This window comes from Brienomyrus brachyistius, chromosome 12 (genome assembly GCF_023856365.1).
Source record: "Brienomyrus brachyistius isolate T26 chromosome 12, BBRACH_0.4, whole genome shotgun sequence".
In the NCBI taxonomy this organism is placed as follows: domain Eukaryota; kingdom Metazoa; phylum Chordata; class Actinopteri; order Osteoglossiformes; family Mormyridae; genus Brienomyrus; species Brienomyrus brachyistius.
Window position 1 is genome coordinate 19,470,533 of NC_064544.1, and position 24,318 is coordinate 19,494,850.

Genomic DNA, 24,318 nt, shown 5'->3' on the forward strand with positions numbered 1-24,318 from the left:
CAACCTGATCTGTGTGTTTTCCCCTCCTATTTAAAAGGGAAACATATATGTTTGTGATTGTTTTCATTTCAACATGCATCACGTTTAAAATTTTGACGCTTCGCATATGTGACTCAGGAGCCGAATCCGGCACCAAACTAAGATTGGAGGAGTTTTCTTACACAAAAATGTTCTGAGGGTAGAATGAAAAGATACTGGTTCAGAGAGATAACCAATCAGATTGTAGAGGAGATGGGTCCAAGACATCTAATTCATTGGTCCCACCTGTAGTTGCTTGGATCTACCTCCTCTACAATCTGAGTGGCAATGAGCGACAATTGTTGCATAACAATAGAGTTCCATCATGTGTCATAGCATATTGTCACAAAACAACCTCCATACAGCTGCCAGAGACTTCTTGACCTGCAAGCAAAGATGAGGCTTAGGTTCCTTGGCTCCTTATTCGCATCTCCTTATACAGATTTTCCGGTCCACATTAAATGCTGCGCAGCTGCATGCAATAATGTGATTGCGCCTGTAGGGGGACTCATTTAGCGAGGCATACCTTCAGAACTTCACTGAGCACGATAAAGTACATATCTGGGCAGTTTCAGTAATAGTATGTGTGTGCTTTATCAGAAAATAAGTCAGTCGAGCTCATAGGACTCGATGTTACAATCCCAATATCCTGCACTTTCTTGATGTCTTGAATGGGGATGGGATTGTCGCTTCATTGGGGTCATCAGGGGGATACCCTGCATCAGCTGTGTTTGATCGATGAGCCCGGATTGCATTCGGCTGCACAGTAGTCAAGATAGACCGGAGATGCGAATAAGGAGTCAACTTCAGCCTCGTAGTGTTACTATAATAGCATTAACAATTCTAGGGTTGCCAAATCTCATGCATGTCCCATGACTCTCACGCTTTCAGACTCACGCAAGACTCTCACTTGAGAAATCTTACGGAAAATGTATTATTCCACTGTAAACCTAAAATTAGATACAATAAAAGCGTTAGGGCAGTTTGCAAACTCTATAGACAATTTACAAGGTAATAAAACTGTTATATACAAGTAAATGCATGTGTATGTGTGTGCAGACTTGTCTCAACCTGAAAACTCCAGCCAGCTGACCAAAGTTGGCAACCTTGCATTTCTCATCATACTGTGTCTGCTGTAAGGCCATAATGCTTATGAAGTTTGTAAAAAGGGGACCAGACCTGTTCATAAACAGGGCTGTAAGAAAGTCCCTTTTATTGCTAAGAGATTTGATGGAAATCCCTTATATATTTACTTCTATGGGTCTCTAGGAGAAGATCTCCTAGTCGCTATTTTATATGGTTTGTGGTTGTACTACTGATTCTTTCAGTTACGATATGTTTATGATAGAAGACAGGGTGCAGGAGAGTAACAGGAGCATCACAGTGGACCCTGAGCTGAGGTCATCTTTCCATAGTACATGGCCTGATATTTGTGGTGGAATCTCGTGATTTGTGCATGATTTTAATAATTCTCGAAAATTCAGCATATATAAAGCGGGACATTACCGCACTTGCCATGTAGGTGAAGATGAATATAAATAAACATAGAAAGATAAATATCGCTTGATATATTGTGATGGAAGCAGCCATACTTTACAAATAAAAAAGTCACACAGTGACATCACCCTGATAAACTCGCCTTCCCCGATGTTAATAAGAAACCTACATTCCTGGGTCCATGTGTCTTAAGCCATAAACCAGAAAGGCTCACTTACCTACTTCCTGTATTTCCACCCGTGCTTCATGGTTCTCCTGCTCTGTATAAACCACACACTTGTACACTCCTGCATCTGCAGTCCTCACACCCTCAAGCAGCAGAGAGAAGTTGCCTTTGGGGATTTCCTGAGAGAAGAAGTGGGCTCTGCCCCTGTAGGCGTCCCCCTGTGATTCAGGTCTGGTCTGACCATCCTGGAATAGGTGCACGATGGTGTCTGAATCAGTCCTTCTCCAGTCCACCTCCAGCTCCTCCAAAGGCAGGGGTCTGTCCACAAAGCAGGGCAGCAGTACAGCTCCTCCCAGCCGGGCTGTTAGAGGACCAGCAGAGCCGTGTAGCAGGAAACCTGCCACAGGGATAAGAGATATAAAATATTTAGCAGTATGTGACTATACTTGGCACTAGTTAATACACAACAGGGGTGTTGCTAGAGATTTTTGGCTCCACATCATACTGGGCCCCGTATTCCAGACCAAACCAGTTATTTTCCACATCTTTAGGCCACGTGTCACTCAGGGGCCCATGGAATCATCCTAACTCTCTCCTTCCCCCCCCGCTCATACAGCACCTGTGCACCACATATATTGTGCTCCACATGCTATATTCACCCCTACCGAGGAAAAATGAAAATATTGTCACCACCAGATGCTGAGGATTTTCGCCAGGGGGCAGCTAACTGTCATGCCCGGCTCGTACGTTCCTCGTGTGTACCACGCCCCCTGATTACCCACGTGTGCTTCCCTGATTGTCTCCCGCTTTGTCTGATTGCTTTGCTTAATCGTGTTGTATTTAAGTCCTGGTCTGACCTGTTTCCCCTGTCCGTCATTGTGTGGATCTGTTGTGGATTTGATCTGTTCCCCAGTTGGATGTTCCCTGTTCCCAACCCCTTTATTAAACCCCTAGTTTTGCCCTGATTTCGGCTTGTCTGCCTGTTCCTGCCTGCCGACCCGCACGATCACCGCTCTGTTCAGCAGTGATCGTGACACTAACAACACAAAATCTGCTGGCTAGCATTATAAATTCGACTGTAATGTGTTACCTAGCCAATATTTGTTTAGGTTACACAATGCATATGCAGGTTAGGCTACAAACTTTAAAAATTAATTAGAAATTAGACAAACAAGGTTAGGTTGAGCAAAAAGCCCCCACATTGCAGTTCAACAGTGATAACAACTTATAGCAGAAATGATTCAAAATAGATCGCGGTTAAGTTAATATCGAATATGAGGCTCAGTTTTCCTGCTTTAATAACTTTTAACAGAAGTATAGTGGAACATTTTTAATGACAGAATTGTGACGCACACTGATTATTTATGCTGTTCAAGCAATTTCGTAGTTTATGCAAGATCTCTAATAGCTAAGACAAGAAGTCGTTTCAGCTGTAATGAGTTACTAGTTCAACATTTTGGGTACATGGTAACTGTTGCACACCCCTTTGCTTTACAAGTGAATTTTATTTAATTTTTCAATGTTTGTATGCATCCGTAAAATGTCTAAGGGGACAACACATTAATGGGTTAATTTTAAAAAAAAGACGAGACAGGCATATCTAATGAAGTGTGCTTGGATCAGTGAACTCAAGGAAAGAATGCACACCCCTTGGATTTTCAGGTAATTTTTCTCTGTACTAATTATTGATAATTATATTATATCCATTTAATGCGCAATAGGGCAATACATCCATCCATACATCCATCCATCACCGTAACCATTTAATTCCAACCGGGGTCAAAGGCGGGCCAGAGCCTATCCCGGCGCAGGCAGGAAGCAACCCTTGGCGGGCGCCAACACACCGCAGGGCACACATAATCACACAGCCACACTCACACAACTACAGGGCCAAATAAGAATCGCCAATCAACATGCCATGCATGCTTTCGGACCATGGGAGGAAACCAGAGCCCCCAGCAGAAACCCATGCGGACGACATGCAAACTCCACACAGAAAGGACCCAGGACCGAACCCATGACCTTCTTGCCATGAAGCAGCTGTGCCACCATGCCACCCTAGGGCAATACAATAAGGTGTTAATAGATCTAAAACCAAACAAGATAGGCACACGGGTCTAGTAAAGTGTGCATCGAACAATAGACTCTTAGAAACAATGGACACTCCCTGGATTTTCAGGTTATTTTTGCCTGTAATTGTTATTAATCATTACATTATATCCATATTATATGCCATTGGATTGATACATCCGGGATAGGCTCCGGTCCCCCCGCGACCCAGTAGGATAAGCGGTTTGGAAAATGGATGGTTGGTTGGATGAATGGATTGATGCATGAATGGTTTAATAGCTTTAAAACCAAATGAGACATGCATGTCCTTTCAAGTGTGTTTTGATCAGTGGACCCTGAGGGACATTGCAGACCCCTTTCATTTAATAATTATTACATTTTATCCATATTAAATGCAATGGCGCAATAAACTAAGCGGCTCTAAAACTAATCAAGAAAGTCGCATCTAGTAAAATGTGCACTGATAAGCAGACTCTAGGGAACAATTCATACCCCTTGGACTTTCGGGTAATTTCGGATGAATTATGAAATGGCTCGAACATCAAAAATAATCGTTGTGCATCGTTCTCTCTGTAATGGGAATCACAAATGTGTCATTAGAAACGTCCTGCCCGACTTCTGATTAAAAAGTTATTAAAGCCGAAAACTGAATATGGAATATGAGGTTAACATATTAACGAAATAGGCACAGATGTAAATAATAAACTTAATAATTGCTCTAATTCAATCACACATTTTACGGTAACAGTATAACAGGCGTAGCATGAAACTAACTCCCAGTATTAGAACTTCGGACAAATTCGCCATGGCTGCTAAGCAGCATGGTTGTTAATAATTAATTTAGAAGAAAACTAAATAAAAAGTTTAACTTGGACGGCGTCTTGTATCGTAAAGACTATGTGACTATCAAAATAGATAGTGCAAATAAAACTTTATGTCACAAAATATGTTATACCATGGTATTAAAAACATGGCGAAATAGGCCTCCGTTACTCTACACACACAACAAAACCAACTAGTCATACTTATTAAACATTAATATACGAGTTACCATGAAAATGTACATACCGTCAGAGTTAATGACGAACTTGAAGAATATCAAAATGACGCTAAGATTTTTGATCTGCATATCCTAATATTAGATTACCGTTACGCAAAGACCCACTTCCATAAAGTTCGGTAAAGTTGGAAAGACATTGACAGATTCGAACTTCGCGGCTCAAAAAATCTTAAACAAAACGTTCTTACAACACACACAATATACGGATCTATTCAACGGCGGTAAGGTAGACAATGAGCTACAACCGGATTTTCGTCGAAACAATATGTACTTAAAGAAATAGGGATAACATTGCTCACTATGAGCAGTCCGCTGGCAGAGGAAAGCTTAGGGACCGTCTGCAAAGTGCAAAACGAAAACGGATAACGTCAATAACTTCACTTCCAAAGAGTGAAGAGCCAGCAAAATCATCAAAGGCTTTCGGAATGTTATCATGGTCATATTACACCCATTAGTTTGGTGAACTAATGTTTAGTTCCACCAAAATCTTAGTTTAGGGAAATGTGCCTGTGTCTATTGTTAGTAAGTGCTATAAGCGAATAGAAAGCGAAGTTCGAATTTGTCAAGAATATATGGTTCCCCCTGTTAAAACAGAAATGCAGCAACTTAGGTCTTCGATACTGATGACACTAGTTTTTACACATGTAATTGTGTATCTGGATGACTTTCAGTCATCTCACATGCTTCTTCGCTCAAATGTGAGGGTGAAACATCCATCCATTTTACAAACCGCGAGGGGTCCGGAGCCTATCCCGGAAGCAATGGGCACGAGGCAGGGAAAAACCCAGGATGGGGAGCCAGCCCATCGCAGGGCACACTCACACACCATTCACTCACACATGCACACCTACAACTCTAATTAGCCTCAGCATGTTTTTGGACTGTGAAGACGAAGCATTATTTCCAGAAATCCAGGATATTTGGTTCCCCCTGCTAAAGCAGACATGTAGTAATTGTACACCCCAAGTCCTACAAGGACTTTTTTTTCCCCAGCAAACATCTACAGTCATGTGAAAAAATTAGGACACCCATTAAATATTTAATACTTTATTAAGAAATATCAATATTACATCTTGTTTCAATTTATATTTGTGGATAATGGTAATGTTATTGCATCACATAAATGCAAAAATAAGAAACAAATTCACTTATTTAACAAAATAAATTAACTAAGACGCCGATTCCTACTGAGGAAAAATTTAGGGCACCCTGTGCCCTAATAGCTGGTATGTCCCCCCCATGCACGACCCGTTTCAAATCATCCCACAGCGTCGTAATAAGATTAAGATCTGGGCTTTCACTTGGCTATTCCAGAACTCTCCATTTCTTCCTTCTAAGCCATTTATTTTAAAATATTTAATGGGGTCTTCTAACTTTTTCACAAGACAGTATAACCAGTGATTTAAATAATTTCACTTACCTTTTTAAAATATGCATAAATATCAAAGAGATATGTGAGGTTTTTGTTTGCATAAACTAAACTGAACATGTTTGTAGAAAGATAAATGAAAGAGAACAACAGAGGAAACATTTAACTACAAAGTAGTGGGTGACATCATGATTGAAATCAACTCGCTAATGTGGGAACATTTCCCTGATGCATGTTGATGGACATGTCCAACTGTTCTGACATTACAGCACACAAAATACAGAATACTCTGTTAGAGCGCATGCGTAGAACAGAATTGCATACTGTTGCAAGAATGTCATATGGCAAAAATAAGCAATTATGCATTGTACAATGCTATGTACAGTATAAGCAGCATTTATAGGCCTACTGCTTTTACGGAGTCCCTAAGAGGTCAATGTGGGATTTTTAAAATAGTTTTGCGTTTGCTTGCAAAACTTTTGCATTCCATCGCAATACTTTTGCGCTATCTCACAAAATTTAAGAACATAAGAACATAAGAACTATACAAACGAGAGGAGGCCATTCGGCCCATCAAGCTCGCTTGGGGAGAACTAAACTAATAGCTCAGAGTCGTTAAAATCTTATGTAACTCTGATTTAAAGGAACCCAAGGATTCAGCTTGCACTACATTATCAGGAAGGCTATTCCATACTCTGACTACACGCTGTGTAAAGAAGTGCTTCCTTAAATCCTGCTTGAAATGTTCTCCCGCTAATTTCCACCTATGGCCACGAGTTTGTGTATTTAAACTAATTTGTTCAATAATAACTGTATTGTGTTCACTTAAATTACAAAAAGATAGAATTGATGGACTAATAAGTGTAAACCTAAACTATACTGTATAAAGACACGTCCAGTGAAATGTGCTTTAATCATTAACCCTCTGGGGCCAGGGGTAGGGGACACACTTTCACTGACTGGGGCATGGTCACACATTTCATTCAATATCATAAACTTAGTTCATGGCAACTAAATTATTTCTTATACATTTGTTTTGGCATTAAACTCATCTTAATCTTAGTGTACTTTGTAAATATGTCAGATTTATGTGAAGTTTGTAATTTGACATCAAAGTATAGACATTGCAAAATGCAGTTTGGAACACTTAGAAAAACATTATGAAAGTACATAGTAAGCAATGGTGGCAGTTTGTTTTGATCCCAGATATCTGATCACCAAAGCCTTGGCTACATGAAGATGAATGAATGGTGTACCTGCCCTGCAGTGGTGGCTTGATGGATAGGGAAGCACACGTAACTGAAACATTGCAGGTTTGAATCCCTGACCAACATTGAGGTATCCTGATCAAGGTACTGCCCCCAAGCACTGCTTTCTGGGTGCTGTATTAGCTGTTCACTATTATGTCACATATGGGCCACACCCCCCCCCCAAAAAAAAAAATGGCACTGATGGGGATGTGTCTTGATCGCGTTTCACTCTTGTGTTGTTCATTAAATTACCATGCAAATGCGATTTGAATACGTGGAAGTGTGGCTATTTAGAATGTGAATATCGATGAGGTGAGATCGGCACCGATCCAGGTAAAACAAAGAAAGATGACATGGTTTACTTTTTTGCCGATTTAACCTAATTTTAAAAACTTTAATACTTCCGACAATTCACAGTCACCCTGCGGAGAAAACTGATTTCGGCTGCTTGCATTCGCAATCTCATTCTTTCGGTCACTACCCACAGCTCATGTCCATAGGTGAGGGTAGGAACGCCGATTGACTGGTAAATCGAGAGCTTTGCGTTTTGGGTCAGCTCCTTCTTCACCATAACAGCCCAATGCAGCGCCTGCATCACTGCTGATGCTGTACTGATGCACCTGTCAACCTCCCGTTCCATCCTTCCCTCACTTGTGAACAAGACCCTGAGATAGTTAAATTCCTCCACTTGGGGGAGGACCCCCTCCCCGACCCGGAGAGAGCATTCTACCCTTTTCCGGCTGAGGATCATGGTCTCGGATTTAGAGTTGCTGATTCTCATCCCAGCCACTTCACACTCGGCTGCGAACTGTTTCAGTGATAGCCGAAGGTCATGGTCCGATGAAGCCAACAGAATCACATCATCTGCAAAAAGCAGAGACCTAATCCTGAGGTCACCAAACCGGACACCCTCAGTGCCCTGGCTGCACCTAGAAATTCTGCCCATAAAAGTTATGAACAGAATTGGTGAAAAGGGGTAGCCCTGGCAGAGTCTAACCCTCACCGGAAACGAATCTGACTTACTGCCGACAATGTGGACCAAGCTCTGACACCGGTCATACAGAGACCAAACAGCCCTTATAAGGAGGCCCGGTACCCTATATTCCTGGAGCACTTCCCACAGGACCCAAGGGACATGATAGAATGCCTACTCCAAGTCCACAAAACACATGTAGATTGGTTGGGCAAACTCCCATGCACCCTCCAAGATCCTGCTGAGAGTATAGAGCTGGTCCACTGTTCCACAGCCAGGGCAAAAACCATACTGCTCCTCCTGAATCTGAGTTTCGACAATCTGATGGACCCTCCTCTCCAGAACCCCCGAATAGACCTTACCAGGGAGGCTGAGGAGTGTGATCCCCCTATAGTTGGAACACACCCTCCGGTCCCCCTTCTTAAAGAGGGGGACCACCACCCCGGTCTGTCAGTCCAGAGGCACTGCCCCCGATGTCCATGCGATACTGCAGCCAACCAGGACAACCCCGCAGCATCCAGAGCCTTGAGGAACTTCGGGCAGATCTCTTCCACCCCCGGGGTCTAGCCACCGAGGAGCTTTTTAACTACCCCAGCGACCATTGCCCTAGAGATAGGTAAGTCCACCCCCAAGTCCTCAGACTCTGCTTCCTCGTTGGAAGGTGTGTCAGTGGGATTGAGGAGGTCTTCGAGGTATTCCTTCCACCGACCCAAAATGTCCCAAGTTGAGTTCAGCAGCGCCCCACCCCCATCATAAACAGTGTTGATACTACACTGCTTTCCCACCCTGAGCCACCGATGGTGGACCAGAATCTCTTAGAAGCCATCCGGAAGTCATTCTCCATGGCCTCGCCAAACTCCTCCCACACCAGAGTTTTTGCCTCAGCAACCACCGAAGCCTCATTTCGCTTGGCCCGCCAGTACTCATCAGCTGCCTCTGGAGTCCCACAGGCCAAAAAGGCCCAATAGGACTCCTTCTTCAGATTGACGGCATCCCTTAGCGGCGGTGTCCACCAGTGGGTTCAGGGATTGCCATTGTGACAGGCACCGACCACCTTACGGCCATAGCTCTGGTCAGCCGCCTCTACAATGGAGGCACAGAACATGGCCCATTTGGACTCAATGTCCCCCGCCTCTCCTGGGACCTGGGCGAAGTTCTGCCGGGGGTAGGAGTTGAAGCTCCTTCTGACAGGGGATTCCGCCAGATGTTCCAAGCACACCCTCACTATACTCTTGGGCCTGCCAGGCCTGACCGTCTCCTTCCCCCACCAGCGGATCCAACCCACCACTGGATCCAGAGCCCAAGCCATGCTTCAAGGTGAGACCGACTATATCTAGTCGGAGCCTCACAACCTCGCACACTAGTTCAGGCTCCTTCCTAACCAGAGAGATGACATTCAATGTACCTAGAGCTAGCTTCTAGAGCCGAGGATCAGACCGCCAAGGTACCCGCCTTCGGCCACTGCCCAACTCACACTGCACCTGACCCCTTTGGCCCCTCCGACAGGTGGTGAACCCATTGGAGGGGGGACTCACATGCCATCTTCGGGCTGTGCCCGACCAGGCCCCATAGGTGCAGGCCTGGCCACCAAGCGCTCGCCATCGAGCCCCACCCCTAGGCTTGGCTCCAGGGGGGGGGCCCGGTGACTCACGTCCAGGTAAGGGAAATCGTAGATCCATTATGATTCTCTTCATAAGTGGTCTAATGAGGTGCACTCCGTCTGGTTCCTCACGCAGGACCTGTTTGCCTTGGGTGACCCTACCAGGAGCAACTTAGTTCCTGGGATCATTGGAACACGCAAACCCACGCAAATCTACCACGGTAAGGTGTCGGCTCCAGGAGAGGGTGTGTTATATGTATTTATTAATAATTGCTCAATGTCCATTTACCGCCAGTGACTCAAATGAAGATAGGTTCACTAAAAAAGTATTGTAGCGCAGAGCTACCGCCAGGCACCGCGGCATGTTGGACTGATGCCAGTTGTAAATAGTTCCCAGTAATCGCTTGTGTCATTGTAAATGTGCTGCGTGTTATGTCATGTATATTGGTTATTGTTTATTGTTGTTCACACCTGGTATTAACATGCGTCTCGACTGATCGCTAGTAATTGGATCTCACTTTTCTGCAACTTATTTAAATAAGCATATAAGTCACTTCCGTATACAGAACCTGCTGAACATTAAAAGCAGAAGAAATCAAAAGCTATTTGCACATTTCAAGGTAACCAAACCGCCTAAAACGTTTCTGTTGAATGCCATAATACTCAAAATTAAATAAATTAAAATATCCATGTGGTTACTACTCAATAAAGCCAACCAAACTTGGTGAACATTACAAAATAATTTATTGTACACCAATCTAAAGCAAACCGTGCAGCACGGCCTTCTTTCTTTTATTATCTCCTTATAGCTGTAGCACTTAACATGTAACTAAAACACACACAAAGGCCATCTAGTGGTTGGGAGTAGCAGCTGCACATATCATTACATCCCATTTTCTTGAGATGCAAACTACCACATAAAAACAATCTAGCCAACTGAAATTGTTACAGTACCAATTTTGCAGATAATCATGAACATAAACATGTTCTGTTTTCCTCTGAAAATATCATCTTGTATGACATAAGTATTTTAAATAGCTTACATAAATCAAATAGGTATAAACTCACGTTCCTCACAACTCTGACACATCCTGTAATAATGAACCGTATCTTGTAACAACCATCTTAGCATGTTAAGAGAATAACATTGAAGCTATATTAGTTGGCTGCAGTAGGAAACACTTTAGAACCTTATATGAGGCATAATATGAGTAATTATACAAGTAAGCTTATTTCACTGCCCTCAAAGGTTCAGCCTTTCGGATGGTTTCACAGTTCGTGTGGATCTTCTCAGCACTGGTAGGTGACACTGTCCAATGCAGGTGGTTGCTTAGCTGATGCCGTACTGTCTGGACCTTTGTCTGACTTTTCCTGTTCTGTTCGTTGATGCAATGTCTCTTGTGTTGTAAGCAAGCTCCTTCGAGTTCTACTCAGGATTTGACCATCCTCTCTTCTGACTGTGTATGATCTGAGACTTACTTCCTTCAGAACAGTGGCTTTCTTCGCCCAAGTGTCAGAATGTTGAATTCTTTCTGTGTCCATCCATCCATTTTCCAAACTGCTTATGCTACTGGGTCGCGGGGGGTCCGGAGCCTATCCCGGAAGCAATGGGCACGAGGCAGGGAACAACCCAAGATGGGGGACCAGCCCATCGCAGTTCTTATTGTATCATAGAACAACGCTCACTGATCGTTTTTGCATGCTGTAGTGCTATTTCACTAGCTTGGCATATCTTTATAGCTCCAGCTAAGGTAAGGTCAGCTTCACAGTAGTAACCTCTCTCTCACCTTTTTGTCACTAATCCCAAATACAATTTGATCACGGATCCTGAAGCTCACTGAAATTGCATGTCCTACCCCACAACCACAGTGGAAATCGAGGGGGTGAAAATGAAGCTCATTTTACCTGTATTTCAATTTAGTTTTGGTTTATGTTGCATAGTTTTAGGTTTTATTTAGTTCTTATTTTTTTGAAAACTGTTCAAAAAAACTGTTTTCATGAAATAATTTTTTCACTTCTAGAGCGTTAGTTTTAGTCTTTGTTTAACTGCAATAACCCTGCATATAAGTGAATGTGTTTTATAGGTAAGCTGCAGATTGATTTATTAGTTGTTGTGTTATAATTACTCACTAGGTCAACCGCTCCCAGAAAGCCTATGTTTCTCCCACAAGTACCTGGTTCCTTGCCAAGAAAGATGGAGAAGTTCAAACACTTGTGTACTGTTTCATATATATTTACTCTTTTATCAATGGTCTTTGCATTTTGCTTAAGCTTCATAAACTTATAAGCCCTGAATACATTTACTGCATATTTATTGTTCCTCCCCCCATATTGCACTTTTTTGCCTTGTTGTCCCCCCATGCAGCTGCCCCCTCCCCTGTAACTGTGGCACAAGCATGTCACTGTTTCTATGATGCATGTGAATAAAGTGATTGTGCTTTAAACCAAAAATGAAAGTCATTATTTGTTTTGTCAGTAATTCCTGCTTAATAATAATCATCGATACTTTATTGATCCCCATAGGGAAATTGTTTTTATGCCTCCCTCAACTTGCTCTTTTTTTTCATAGAGCAAGTTGTTTTTGCAAAGGTTAGCCACCTGTAGCAGTGCCTTGGGAGCTGGGGGTTAAGGGCCTTACTCAAGGACCCAGAGGCTGAGGCTGTGTTTGAACCTGTGACCGTCTGATTACAGGCACACAGGCTTAGCCCACGTAGCCACATCCTGCCCCTTATTTTTAAAATTCCAGAAAATTCTCACTCAAATGGAACAGTAGACCACGATACGTTTGTTAAGGCACGATAGATTTTTGTTTTCTTGTACAGTATACTTCTACCATTGCATCTCCCTCCTTTTCATTTAGAATTTCCCGAGGTAAAGTACCATGTATGATTAAATGACTAACAAATCATAGAGTCAGATCAGTCTGGCATCCAATCCTTGTTTCAGGATCATCTGGAGTGGAGATGACATCATCAGACCCTGAAATAGCAAAGACATTTAAGCAGCTAATTGCAAGCCAGGGAAGAATATCACATGACTGATATTTTGACACAAACAGAATGTCATACTTTGATCCAGTACCATACCATTCTGATTACCATTTTGTCACTCAGCTGGACTTGCTCTGGGTTCAGCACACATGGGAAGTGTTGGACAGGAAGGAATGTTTTCCTGGCATCAGGTGCTAGAGTATGAAAACATAAAATTAAATCAATGCACAGTGCAACACAAAACTAAACTGTACCACTTACAGCAACAACTTCAGGGCAGGACATTTTTACTTATTAAAGTGCCTGTTTGATTTGTCAGTGGGATCACCACTGTGTCAGCATCCCTGCATGTTTAGCTTTCATTTTACAAAAGGGACTGCCTAAGCACCCATTTGCTTTTGCTTTCCTCCCAATATCTGATGCCAACATTCTGCGTGTCCCGTGTTCACTGTCGGTGCCCAGTTAATGTTGTCATACATAGTGGCTGGTTTGTCTAACATGATAAGAATATCCTGTAGATAAGAATTAACAGTGTAGATAAGAATTCAAATGGATAGTGTCTCATCCATCTTACAATGGTCTTAGCACTGCAATGCTTTTGGGAAACTGGACCCTAGGATTCCATATGGCCATGCAGCTGTAGAAAAGTCTGCTTCCCCAACCTGCTCTCAGCCATACTGACTTCTGACAGGAACTCTTTCCTTCTAATGCTTAGATGTGGGAGTGTGTCCCTCAGCCTGAGAATCCATGCAGTGACTCTCTTCACTCGATGCCAGTCTAATGTCACCAGGCAAGGAGACACTGGAGACAGTAGGTGCACAGAGGGACCCAAGAAGGGGCAAGTTTATTGTGGAACATTAGGAAACAGTATACTGTACCACAGTATACCACAAGGGGGCCTGTGATGAGGTGCTGATCCATTCAGGGTGGTCACCCTCCAGTGGTAGGAGGCAGCAACCCTGTATGTTGGTCATTCTCCATTTTCCACCTACAAAAACACATGTGCACCTGCATGCGTGTTTCTTGTCTTTCCATGGCTTTTCATACCAGCCAGTCTCAGTCCCAGTTACAGAGGCACATTTATAGACCAATTGTAGCCCACACTTATTAAAATATTTATTTATTTATTTATTTTGTCAAAATTGTCAACATATTATGTTAAAAGACTGTCCCCCCCTCAGACTGGGGTCATTATCAATCTCCAATCATATCCCATAAACACTTGTACTGGTCAGCGGTGAGGAAACCATGGTTATATCGGTGCTGGGTGGTGCTGATCAGCAGCCTCCCAACAAGTTTGTTATATCATATGTTACTGCCCCCCCATCCTGACTGGCTTTCAACATGGTGAGCGGTACAGCTTCACCCTTGGCTCCTGTTCAGCTTGGTGAGTGGTACAGCTTCACCCTTGGCTGCTGTTCAGCTTGGTGAGTGGTACAGCTTCACCCTTGGCTGCTGTTCAGCTTGGTGAGTGGTACAGCTTCACCCTTGGCTGCTGTTCAGCTTGGTGACTGGTCCGGTGGGGTAGCATCACACCAATTACAGAGGAAACACTCACGGAGGCTTTAAAAACAGGATTCACACTATATTCATTCTAGCAGCAGCAAATGTCCTGAAGCTTTTAAACTTAATCTAATAACGAACACCCTGAATCTCCATAGATACAGTATATCTCAATGAAAACCTTACATGAAACCATATGAAGTTCATAAGACCCAAAAACATGATGCAGGACCCAAGAAGTCATGCCTCCTCCTTGATTGCTTGCTCCACTTTCTGAGTGAAGACCTGCCATCAATATTCAAAGAGAAGAAAAGAGTAATTACAGGAATCATCAAGTGCTAATATGAGTGTAATATAGCCATAGACCAACAGTGAGGATTTATTCAGAATAATTACAGATAATTATAACGTACATTTTAATATTATAAGGAATACAACAAATGTGAGATGATGATATACAAATGTTTACAAAAGACTGTTTCTGGAGGGTTTTCCTGAAGCTGTATGACTTTTCATATTCTACAGAAAACTACTCATATGTGCAAGATTTTGAACTATTTTAGTTTCAGCGTCTGTTGCTAAAACCGCAAATAATATATTTCATGTTGTTTTGATATACATGGTACAATCAAGCTGTCAAGCTTCTATGAGAAGCGAATATCCATTCCTGACACAGACACAACAACATGTTGGAAACAGAGAGTTTGGGAAACAAAGGATGACATGAAGGACCCCATGTTGTTCTTCTCATGTGACTTTATCCACAGGTAACTGGGTTTAAATTGAGCTATTGGTCCTTCCAGTATGTCTCTCTGTAGACAGACTTTCCCTGGACAAGCTGACAAGCGGATTCAGTGTCATGAGGGGCTGCAGGCCGCCTCATTCACGCAAGTGGGCCTCTTCAAAACAAATGTTCATCTGCTACCCAGCCAAGTCTCTCATGTAAAACACAATAAACTGTAACAGATCACTGATAATCTGGTGACTGATTATCTCACTGGCCTGGTTATTCAACAGACCATAGCACCTTCAAACAGAAAACTGTAATTAGGATTTCAATGTTCCTCTCCCTATAACCAGGAAATAGCATAAGGCAAAGCTCTATCATAACAATAATGCTTGGCACACATCAAAATGTATAAGTTAGCAAAGGCCAGTATCATACATACAGGGATGCAATTTGTAGTCGTCTGGCATAGAAATCAAGCACAAACCTCACTTATAAATGACCTTATACTTACCTAAACCCAGCCACAAACATGCCAAACTGCTGTATAGTTGTATAAAATCAGCAAAGATTCTTCTAGTTAAACATGTATAAATGCCTGATATGCATATTTACCTCCTCTGGGTTTGGTTCATTGTGATCAGCAGGTGATTATGCCTCCATCTCCTGATTGTCATGTGATCTCTGTAAAAAGTGAGTGTCAGTTCATACATTTCATGAATTGACAATTCATACTGATAGTTATTGTCAAAATATAGTGTAGAGGCCATGAAGTGATATTTACCCTTCAGTTGCTAATTTTAAAGTAACTAAAAATTAAAGGAATGGTAACATCCCAGCAACTGCATCACTAAATCAATACATTCCATACTGTCTAATGTAGTGACCATGACAGCCTTGTCTTAAGAAACAGAAAGATAATATTTCATTATTTACCTGCTCTGTATTCAATCCATTGGAATCAACAGCTGAACAGTCATCTATCTCGTGACTGTCATGTGATCTCTACAAATGTACGTAATACTGTCAACTGATAAATCATATAAATCCTATTTTCCGATTCCATTAAACAAGCAGCAGTCACTGTGAAGTAGTAACTTACTTTTTGGTTTACAGAAGGATGTAAGGACTATAGTCACCATGAGAGGGTTTAGATAATTTCTTTCACAATATCCTGGAATAATTTACAGTCCTCTGGTTCAAAAGTCAAACAGTATTTTGATCATGAACAAACATCATATATAAATGTCCTTTCTTTCTCTCCAACATTTTTCTCTAATACTGCCCTCTAGTGCATATTCACCTGCTCTGCATTTGGCCTATCAGGATCAGAGAGTGATGAGGCATTCGTCTCCTGATTGACACATGATCCCTGCAAAAGAGATTCAGTTGATTAATGGACCCAGTAAGTTTGAAATTTAACATCCAACAGTGACCATAAAGTGTTCAGTTTACACGACTAGTTTTAATGTAACCAAACATGAAAATGACCAGCCAGCAGTCTTCAACCAGAGGCGGATTTGTTGTTTCAAAAAGTCACTTTAGGACTGTGTATATGTCAATGACTAAATAATCAGCTGGTTTAGCCGGACTGAGCATCTGCCCCTTTTTCATCAAATGACTGAAACTGCCCCCCTTTAATGTTCTAAGTGCCAATTTTTGACATTATCCATTAAAATTTCTCTGCACGTCACTGTGTACAGCTAAAGTGTGTATGTAGGTATAGGTTGAAAATCTCTGAGGGTACATGGCTGTAAAAAGTTAACAGAGTTCACCAATTCCTTGTAAACAAACAAGAAATATCGGTGAACAAGTGACTTTATCTTGCTTCATGGCTGAGCTCACCTTCTGAATGGTAAAACATGGTTAATCACTCTTCTTCTGAGACAGACATACACACATATATAGACACAGTTGAGAGAATAACTTGGGCTCTGAGTGCCAGGTCAGGCCATTTGTCTGGAGCCGCTGGAGTACTTTGTGTGACCAGCCCACCAGATCTGCGCCTGTTCTTTCCTGTGCCACCACTGACCAGGGCTTGGGCTACGTGACACAATTAAATCCTCCCCTGATGAATTTCACTGAATGAAAATAATGCAGTATGACAAAACTATTACCATAACACTGCCCAAGCCAACCATACACCACTCCAAAGAAATCCTCAAAGCCCAACTTTAATAAAATTCACCCACAATAAATTTAGTTGAGGTTCCCACGATGATCGGCAATTAGACTGCTACGCAGAAAAACTGCTGAGTGGTGGGGGGGATTGCTGTGTTCACAAGACATCAGCTGCAACCTCCCTCTGCTGCCACCTATTGCTGCTGTTTCAATTTTGGGGTGATTTGACCCAGACAATACTTCTGAAAAGTTTTTACAAGTTCAGTAAAACATTTTCCAAATTATCCTTGTAATGAGAAAGCATCTCATGGACAAACTGATGTTGAGAAACAGGCCCAGGACAGCAACCAGAGGGTCAGATGCATCTTGAGCACCTACCTGATCAAGCTCGGTAACTTGGTGTCTCTCAACCAAGCCCATCTCTTCTATTATTCTAAAGAAAAGATATTACAGTTATTACAACAGAGGTTTTCCAATAAAAGCTTAAATAAAAGACAATTTTCAGGTGTATCATGCTGATTCCCAATATTAGCTTACATTTAGGTAATTTTGGCAATTACAAGAATTACAGAATTTCAACTAAGAGTATGATTCCTACACAAGAACCGGATTATAGAGATGAACTGCAATGAAACTGCAGAATATTTCAATAGCACATGAGGCTCCATTTTGATTATCTAACGCAAAGTAAAAAGTGTGACTAACAGTTATGGGCATGTTCAAATCCATTTTGCTATTTCGATAGTGGAAAAAATTATTTGGCACCAACGCAAGGCGTAAAAAGGTTGTCTGAACCCTCTTAAGTTTCCAGAGGTGTTTTTTGTGCATAACAATCAATAAACCAATCAGAATGACACGTAATCTCACCTATAAAAGGCAGCGGCTCTTGATCTAGGGGATTGCTATTACAATGGTTGTGTTTGCCCAGCAAGCCAGATCGCTTTATGCCTGAGGAAACGGACATGCTGATGTGTGAGGTGGTAGCAGCAAGTGTCTTCTCAGAAACTTTTGCTTTCCGCTCTGTTCATGCGCTCCTATCTTGGGCCCAGCAGTGTTTTGGCGCCAGAAAAATGAGCTCCGGACAGCATATATATTTATATATATATATATTATATACAACACTGGCACCTCACACCCCCCGACTTGGGCTCTGTGTAGTTTACATGGTGACTCAGTGGGTAACACTGGCACCTCACACCCCCCGGCTTGGGCTCTCTGTAGTTTACATGGTGACTCAGTGGGTAACACTGGCATCTTACACCCCCCGGATTTGGCTCTGTGTAGTTTGCATGGTGACTCAGTGGGTAACATTGGCATCTCACACCTCTCGGCTTGGGCACTGTATAGTTTGCATGGTGACTCAGTGGGTAACACTGGCATCTCACATCTCTCGGCTTGGGCACTGTGTAGTTTGCATGGTGACTCAGTGGGTAACACTGGCATCGCACACCTCCCGGCTTGGGCTCTGTGTAGTTTGCATGGTGACTCAGTGGGTAACACTGGCATCTCACACCTCTCGGCTTGGGCACTGTATAGTTTGCATGGTGACTCAGTGGGTAACACTGGCACCTCACACCCCCCGGCTTGGGCTCTGTGTAGTTTGCATGGTGACTCAGTGGGTAACACTGGCATCTCACACCTCTCGGCTTGGGCACTGTGTAGTTTGCATGGTGACTCAGTGGGTAACACTGGCACCTCACACCCCCCGGCTTGGGCTCTGTGTAGTTTGCATGGTGACTCAGTGGGTAACACTGGCATCTCACGCCCCCGGCTTGGGCTCTGTGTAGTTTACATGGTGACTCAGTGGGTAACACTGGCACCTCACACCCCCCGGCTTGGGCTCTGTGTAGTTTGCATGGTGACTCAGTGGGTAACACTGGCATCTCACACCTCTCGGCTTGGGCACTGTGTAGTTTGCATGGTGACTCAGTGGGTAACACTGGCATCTCACGCCCCCGGCTTGGGCTCTGTGTAGTTTACATGGTGACTCAGTGGGTAACACTGGCACCTCACACCCCCCGGCTTGGGCTCTGTGTAGTTTGCATGCTCTCCCCAAGTTTCCCCAGATATTCCGTAGAAAAATGTATACTTACTTTTCTTTTTTGGTGAACCCTATAATTAAAAAAGATTTAATTAACTATGATGGAACTCGAAATACGAAGACACAAATAGGAGCTTATTGTAGCTGCCAGGTTACGTGTAATGAGTAATGATGATGTGTAATGAGAACTATTGATTACTTGCATATTTATAATTATTACATAATAAAGATTACTGAGAATGAAAAGTGTTAGGTTGAAGAAACTGTTAGTAATCATTTGTTATCATTTCTGTATAATCAGCAATGAGTGTAAATATGTATATACATTATTTTGTTTTCCTTTACCTTCATAATTTAGATTATATTAGTTTACATGTATCCTGAGCACGTGTTTAAATAGTTGTCCACCTGAGGAAAACCAGAACTTCTTCTTACTCTCACAGTCCTTTCTTTGTTCTCACTCCAAGACCCCTGCCCCCCATTGACTATAAATAAAGGTGCCAAGGGGAACCACCCTTTGTAACACATTCCTTTGTAGCCTAGCATGCAGAGAGTGTGGTTACCCTTGTGCAAGTAAAACTCTAAGTGTGTTGTCTCGTAATTAATGGTGTGTACAGGGTTGGAGTGGAAAGCCTGTCGCTTTCTCCAACAAAAGTCTCTTACATTACATTATTACCTAGACACATGTTACATTCTGAGCCAAACCATATAGTGAATTCATAATGATGTGGATACAAATGTAATATTCATTCAGGTTGCTCAGGTACTGAGTATGTGGAGATGTAAACAATGACTGGAAAGCCACAAATATGCTGCAAAAGTCCCAATACAGATATTCAGCCTTTATGGTAAATTATATCATATCTCTGTTATACTTACAGTATGCAATCATCTCTATAACAAACCAGCCGAAGAGGAAGACAGACCCAGAAATGAGGACAATCAGCCGTAGATCGAATGGCTGTTTTCCTTTGTCTGAAATGACATCATCACAAAAATCACTGAGATCTGAGGTCAGTAAATGAGCAGTAAGTGACAGATATTAAACCACAGGAATCTATATACAGTGAGGGAAATAAGAATTCAACAGGGGTGAAATAATTAAGTTGACCCATTAATAAAGAAATGAGAAGTGAAATGAATTTTTCTTGCTTGTTTTGTTAATAATCTATCTTTTGCTGTTTAGATAAACATACCAGTGAAATTACAGACTATTCATTTCTTTATTAATGGGTCAACTTAATAATTCAGCAGGGGGTCAAATAATTATTTCCCTCACTGTATTTCCTAAATGGTTTGTACAATTTAGTTGTGCGGTTAAGTTTACTGAACATAGTAAAACTGCAGGAGAAACATCTCAAAGTTCTAGTGTATTTACCTGCTTTGAGTTTTAATGCTACAGCCAGGCCAACAGAATTCAGGAGAGGGAGAGCAAAAGCCCCTGAGAAATATACATATTTACGGGGTTTGGCTGAAAGGTAGAGAGAAAAGCATTAGTCATACAGCTACATACAGCGCTGTGATGAAGTATTTCCCTTGATTACCTCTATTTTTGTTTATCCGTAACACTTAAATTTATCTGATAACCAAACAAATTCAGTATAATACAAAGAATATCCTAAGCATACAACACAGTTTTTAAATCCTCATTTGATTAACTGAAGGAGGGGGGGGAATTTATTTTTTTTAAATAAAATTAAAAAACAACCAAACAAATATTCCCCAACACCCATAGTACTCGTGTGACAAAGTAAGTTCCCCCCTTTGGCATCACTGTGGAGATATTTTGGCCCACTCTTCTCTACAGAAGTGTTTCAATTCAGCCACACTGGAGGGTTTTCAAATATAAACTGCATCTGGAGATGATGGCTCTCATGGTGATTCACTGCACTCCAAGGGTTTTAGAAAGTGTTTTGTACCCCGTTCCTGACTGATGTATTTCAGTGATTTTCTTTCTCAGGTCTTCAGGAAGCTCTTCTGATTGAGGCATGGTCTGCTGCTTCTTCAGACCCCTTATCCCGCTCCACATTGCTGCAATGGTTCTATTTAAGTGATGTGAAGATTTATCAGGGCTGGAAGCAATCAACCTTGGGTGTGTCTAGTTTAATTTAGCCCATTATCATTTAGATTTGGTTTATTAGTTGATTGACTGACTTTATCACAGCACTATATATACAGTCAACAGCCATTGTCCATTTACAAAATAAAAAAATAAATCATAATATTTTATCCATCTATTTTCCAAACTACTTTTCCTACTGGGTTGTGGGGGTCTGGACCCTATCCCGGAAGCAATGGGCACGAGGCAGGGAACAACCCAGGATGGGGGGCCAACCCATCACAGGACACACTCACACACCATTCACTCACACATGCACTCCTATCGGCAATTTAGTAAGTCCAATTAGCCTGTAAAGAAAAGTGGTAAAAATGCCCCAAGGTTCTGAGTTGATCATTTGAATGCAGATAATGTTAGGAATTTATGATCATGGGGGAAGCCAGGGAGAGAATGGGGGTTCCAGTTGGCACCACTAGGGTGATAAGGATAAGATAAGGTGATAAGAAGTTCATTACAATGATCATAAAAGTCTCCACCCTGTCCTGTCCCGTCCCCGTCTCAGGATCCTCACACTCCAGGGGGTCACTCTTTATATGTAAATTCACTCACAACACCTACACACAACACCTTGGTAGGGGGGGCTTTTTGGGGTATAAAGGGGGGTGAAGAACTCTTCAATTTGTATCTGAGCTGCCTTTCAGTACCTGGTGTGTCTCTCTAAACTGTATTACATTGTATTATTTTTACTGTTCAATAAACCATCATTTTGCTGAAACTGCGGAGACTCTGCAAGTGGATTCCCTACAAGCCTCAGCATGTTTTTGGACTGTGGGGAGAAACCAGAGTACCCGGAGGAAACCCCACGATGACATGGGGAGAACATGCAAACTCCACACACATGTGACCCAGGCGGAGACTTGAACTTGGGTCCCAGAGGTGTGAGGCAACAGTGCTAACCACTGCACCACTATGCCGCCCCCATAATATTTTATTTAAAACATAAAAAAGAGAATGCAATAAACAGATTATTTAAATAAAGGTTTTGTTTAAAAATAATTTAAATGTAAAACGAATACGTACCAAGCAAATCTTCTCGCTCCCAGAATAGAAAGAGCAATGTGACAATCAGAATGTAGACAAACACAAACTCGCAGATCTTTACAGGTCGTCCTGTGGCCAGAATTAGTTGCAGTTAATTTCAGTTTCTAATACAACAAAGTTGTACACCCTCATATTATCCTGGAGAATTGGTTGATAAACTTAGGAATTCATTTTTCCCTCAATGATGCCCAGCTGTCCAGGCCCTGACACAGCAAAGCAGGCCCAAATCATGACGTTCCCTGCATCATACATCACTGTAGAGTTTTGATGTTGATATGATCAAAATATTTTCCCAGGACCATTGTGGAGAGTCCAAGTGCTCTATTGCAAACTTCAGATATGCAGCAATGTTCTCTTTGACAGCAGTGGCTTCCTCCTTGGTGTCCTGCCATGGACTCCTTTCTTGATCTATGTTCTGCTTAATGTTGAATCATGAACAGAGATGTTAGCCAGTTCTACTGACGTCCTCAAGTCACTCTAGGGTTCTTCATTACCTCGTTGATGACTTTGCATTGAGCTCTTGGGGTCGTCTTGGTGGGGCACCCACTTCTAGGCAGAGTAGCCATAATACCAAATTGTCTCCATTTATAGACAACTTGCCTAACAGTAGACTGATGAATATCTAAAATACCTGAGATGACTTTGTAACCCTTTCCAGCCTTATGTAAAGTAATAATTCTTGATCGTAGCTCTTCAGAGAACATAAAGCTCTTTTGTGTGATGCATGATTCCCATCTGGATTTGCTTCTTGTCAAAACCTCAAACTCAGACTTTTCAGTGTTTTTTATTAATCACAGTAATTCTAGGCCACACCTCTGAACTCGTTTCATTAAATTGACTGCAAGTTTGCTAAATTCTGACTTCAATGAGCTTTTTAAAACGTCATTAGCTTAGGGTTCACTTACCCTTTCCACCCTTTCCAGCCTTCAGTTTCACAATTTAAATGATTTATTTAATATGATCAAAAATTCTCTCAAAATATGTGTATCTTTAGTTATACAGGTAAGAAACTGTTTGTTCATTATTGTGACTTACATGAAGATACTACCATGTTTTAAATGGGAATTGGACAAAAATATATAAAATTCCAACAGGTTCACAAACTTTTTACTTTGATTTTATCTAAAGACACACAGAACAAGTTAGTATCAAAACACTGTGTCCTTTTTACATCTTACACAGAATATATTACTGTCTATTTCATATTGATTACATCAAAGTATATGCCTTTATTAGTAGGGTGTAATTCAATGATAACTTCAAACTAAAAATGTTTATATTGCATTATTGTTAACAGCAGCCCAAAAAATATTTCAGGTTTATAAACATTTTGCAAACACCATGTACCAAATAGCTGAGAGTTAAAGCTCTATTAGAGTGAAATGGTTTCCTTACAGTTAAAGGTTTTCCTTACCTTTGTCATTTTCAAAAATCACACATACATACAGGAAACTTAATATCAGGTGAAGCAGGAAGAAAATCCCCAGAAGGATTTTCTGAGCAAAATCTGAAAAGCAATAAAACATGTAAAACAACAGATTAAATAAACATAACATACAACAGGACCCATTAAACATTATCCCTCTGTGTACTTCTGCCTGTTATATCTTTGAGGGATGGACACTTACAGGGGTGGGCAAAATAATGGAACCATCAGTATATTAATTTCAAGGACCTAATAAGGAGTAGGGCCACTATCTTAGCTTAAAAAATAAGTTCAGATCTTCATACAATGTGGTCATGGAATCCTGAGGTGTGCAGTGGGACACTGGA

The 24,318-nt window shown here is 41.8% G+C and overlaps 1 protein-coding gene and 1 long non-coding RNA gene across 5 annotated transcripts in view; one reads left to right on the forward strand and one right to left on the reverse strand.

Moving 5' to 3' along the window:
* Positions 1-15,976, forward strand: part of LOC125705042 (uncharacterized) — a 57,370-nt gene extending 41,394 nt beyond the window's left edge. The window contains exon 2 of the long non-coding RNA XR_007381335.1: positions 15,871-15,976. This is a non-coding gene — a long non-coding RNA (uncharacterized LOC125705042). The remainder of the gene's footprint in view (positions 1-15,870) is intronic.
* Positions 1-24,318, reverse strand: part of LOC125704992 (uncharacterized) — a 99,068-nt gene that overhangs the window by 41,961 nt on the left and 32,789 nt on the right. Inside the window, exons 13-22 of one of the 4 annotated variants that reach the window (XM_048971252.1) lie at positions 23,960-24,052; positions 22,525-22,614; positions 20,764-20,856; positions 20,265-20,360; positions 19,438-19,456; positions 17,723-17,777; positions 16,527-16,595; positions 16,160-16,228; positions 15,839-15,907; positions 13,809-14,781 (exon numbers count right to left, since the gene is read on the reverse strand). The exons of 1 other annotated variant lie outside the window; for it this stretch is intronic. In XM_048971252.1, coding sequence (XP_048827209.1) covers positions 15,875-15,907; positions 16,160-16,228; positions 16,527-16,595; positions 17,723-17,777; positions 19,438-19,456; positions 20,265-20,360; positions 20,764-20,856; positions 22,525-22,614; positions 23,960-24,052 — 617 coding nt within the window. In that variant the 3' untranslated portion in view covers positions 13,809-14,781; positions 15,839-15,874. Of the gene's footprint in view, positions 1-1,733; positions 2,079-4,819; positions 5,166-13,808; positions 14,782-15,838; positions 15,908-16,159; positions 16,229-16,526; positions 16,596-17,722; positions 17,778-19,437; positions 19,457-20,264; positions 20,361-20,763; positions 20,857-22,524; positions 22,615-23,959; positions 24,053-24,318 lie in introns of those variants that run through there. 2 more of the 4 variants (XM_048971249.1, XM_048971250.1) reach the window with 2 other exon arrangements.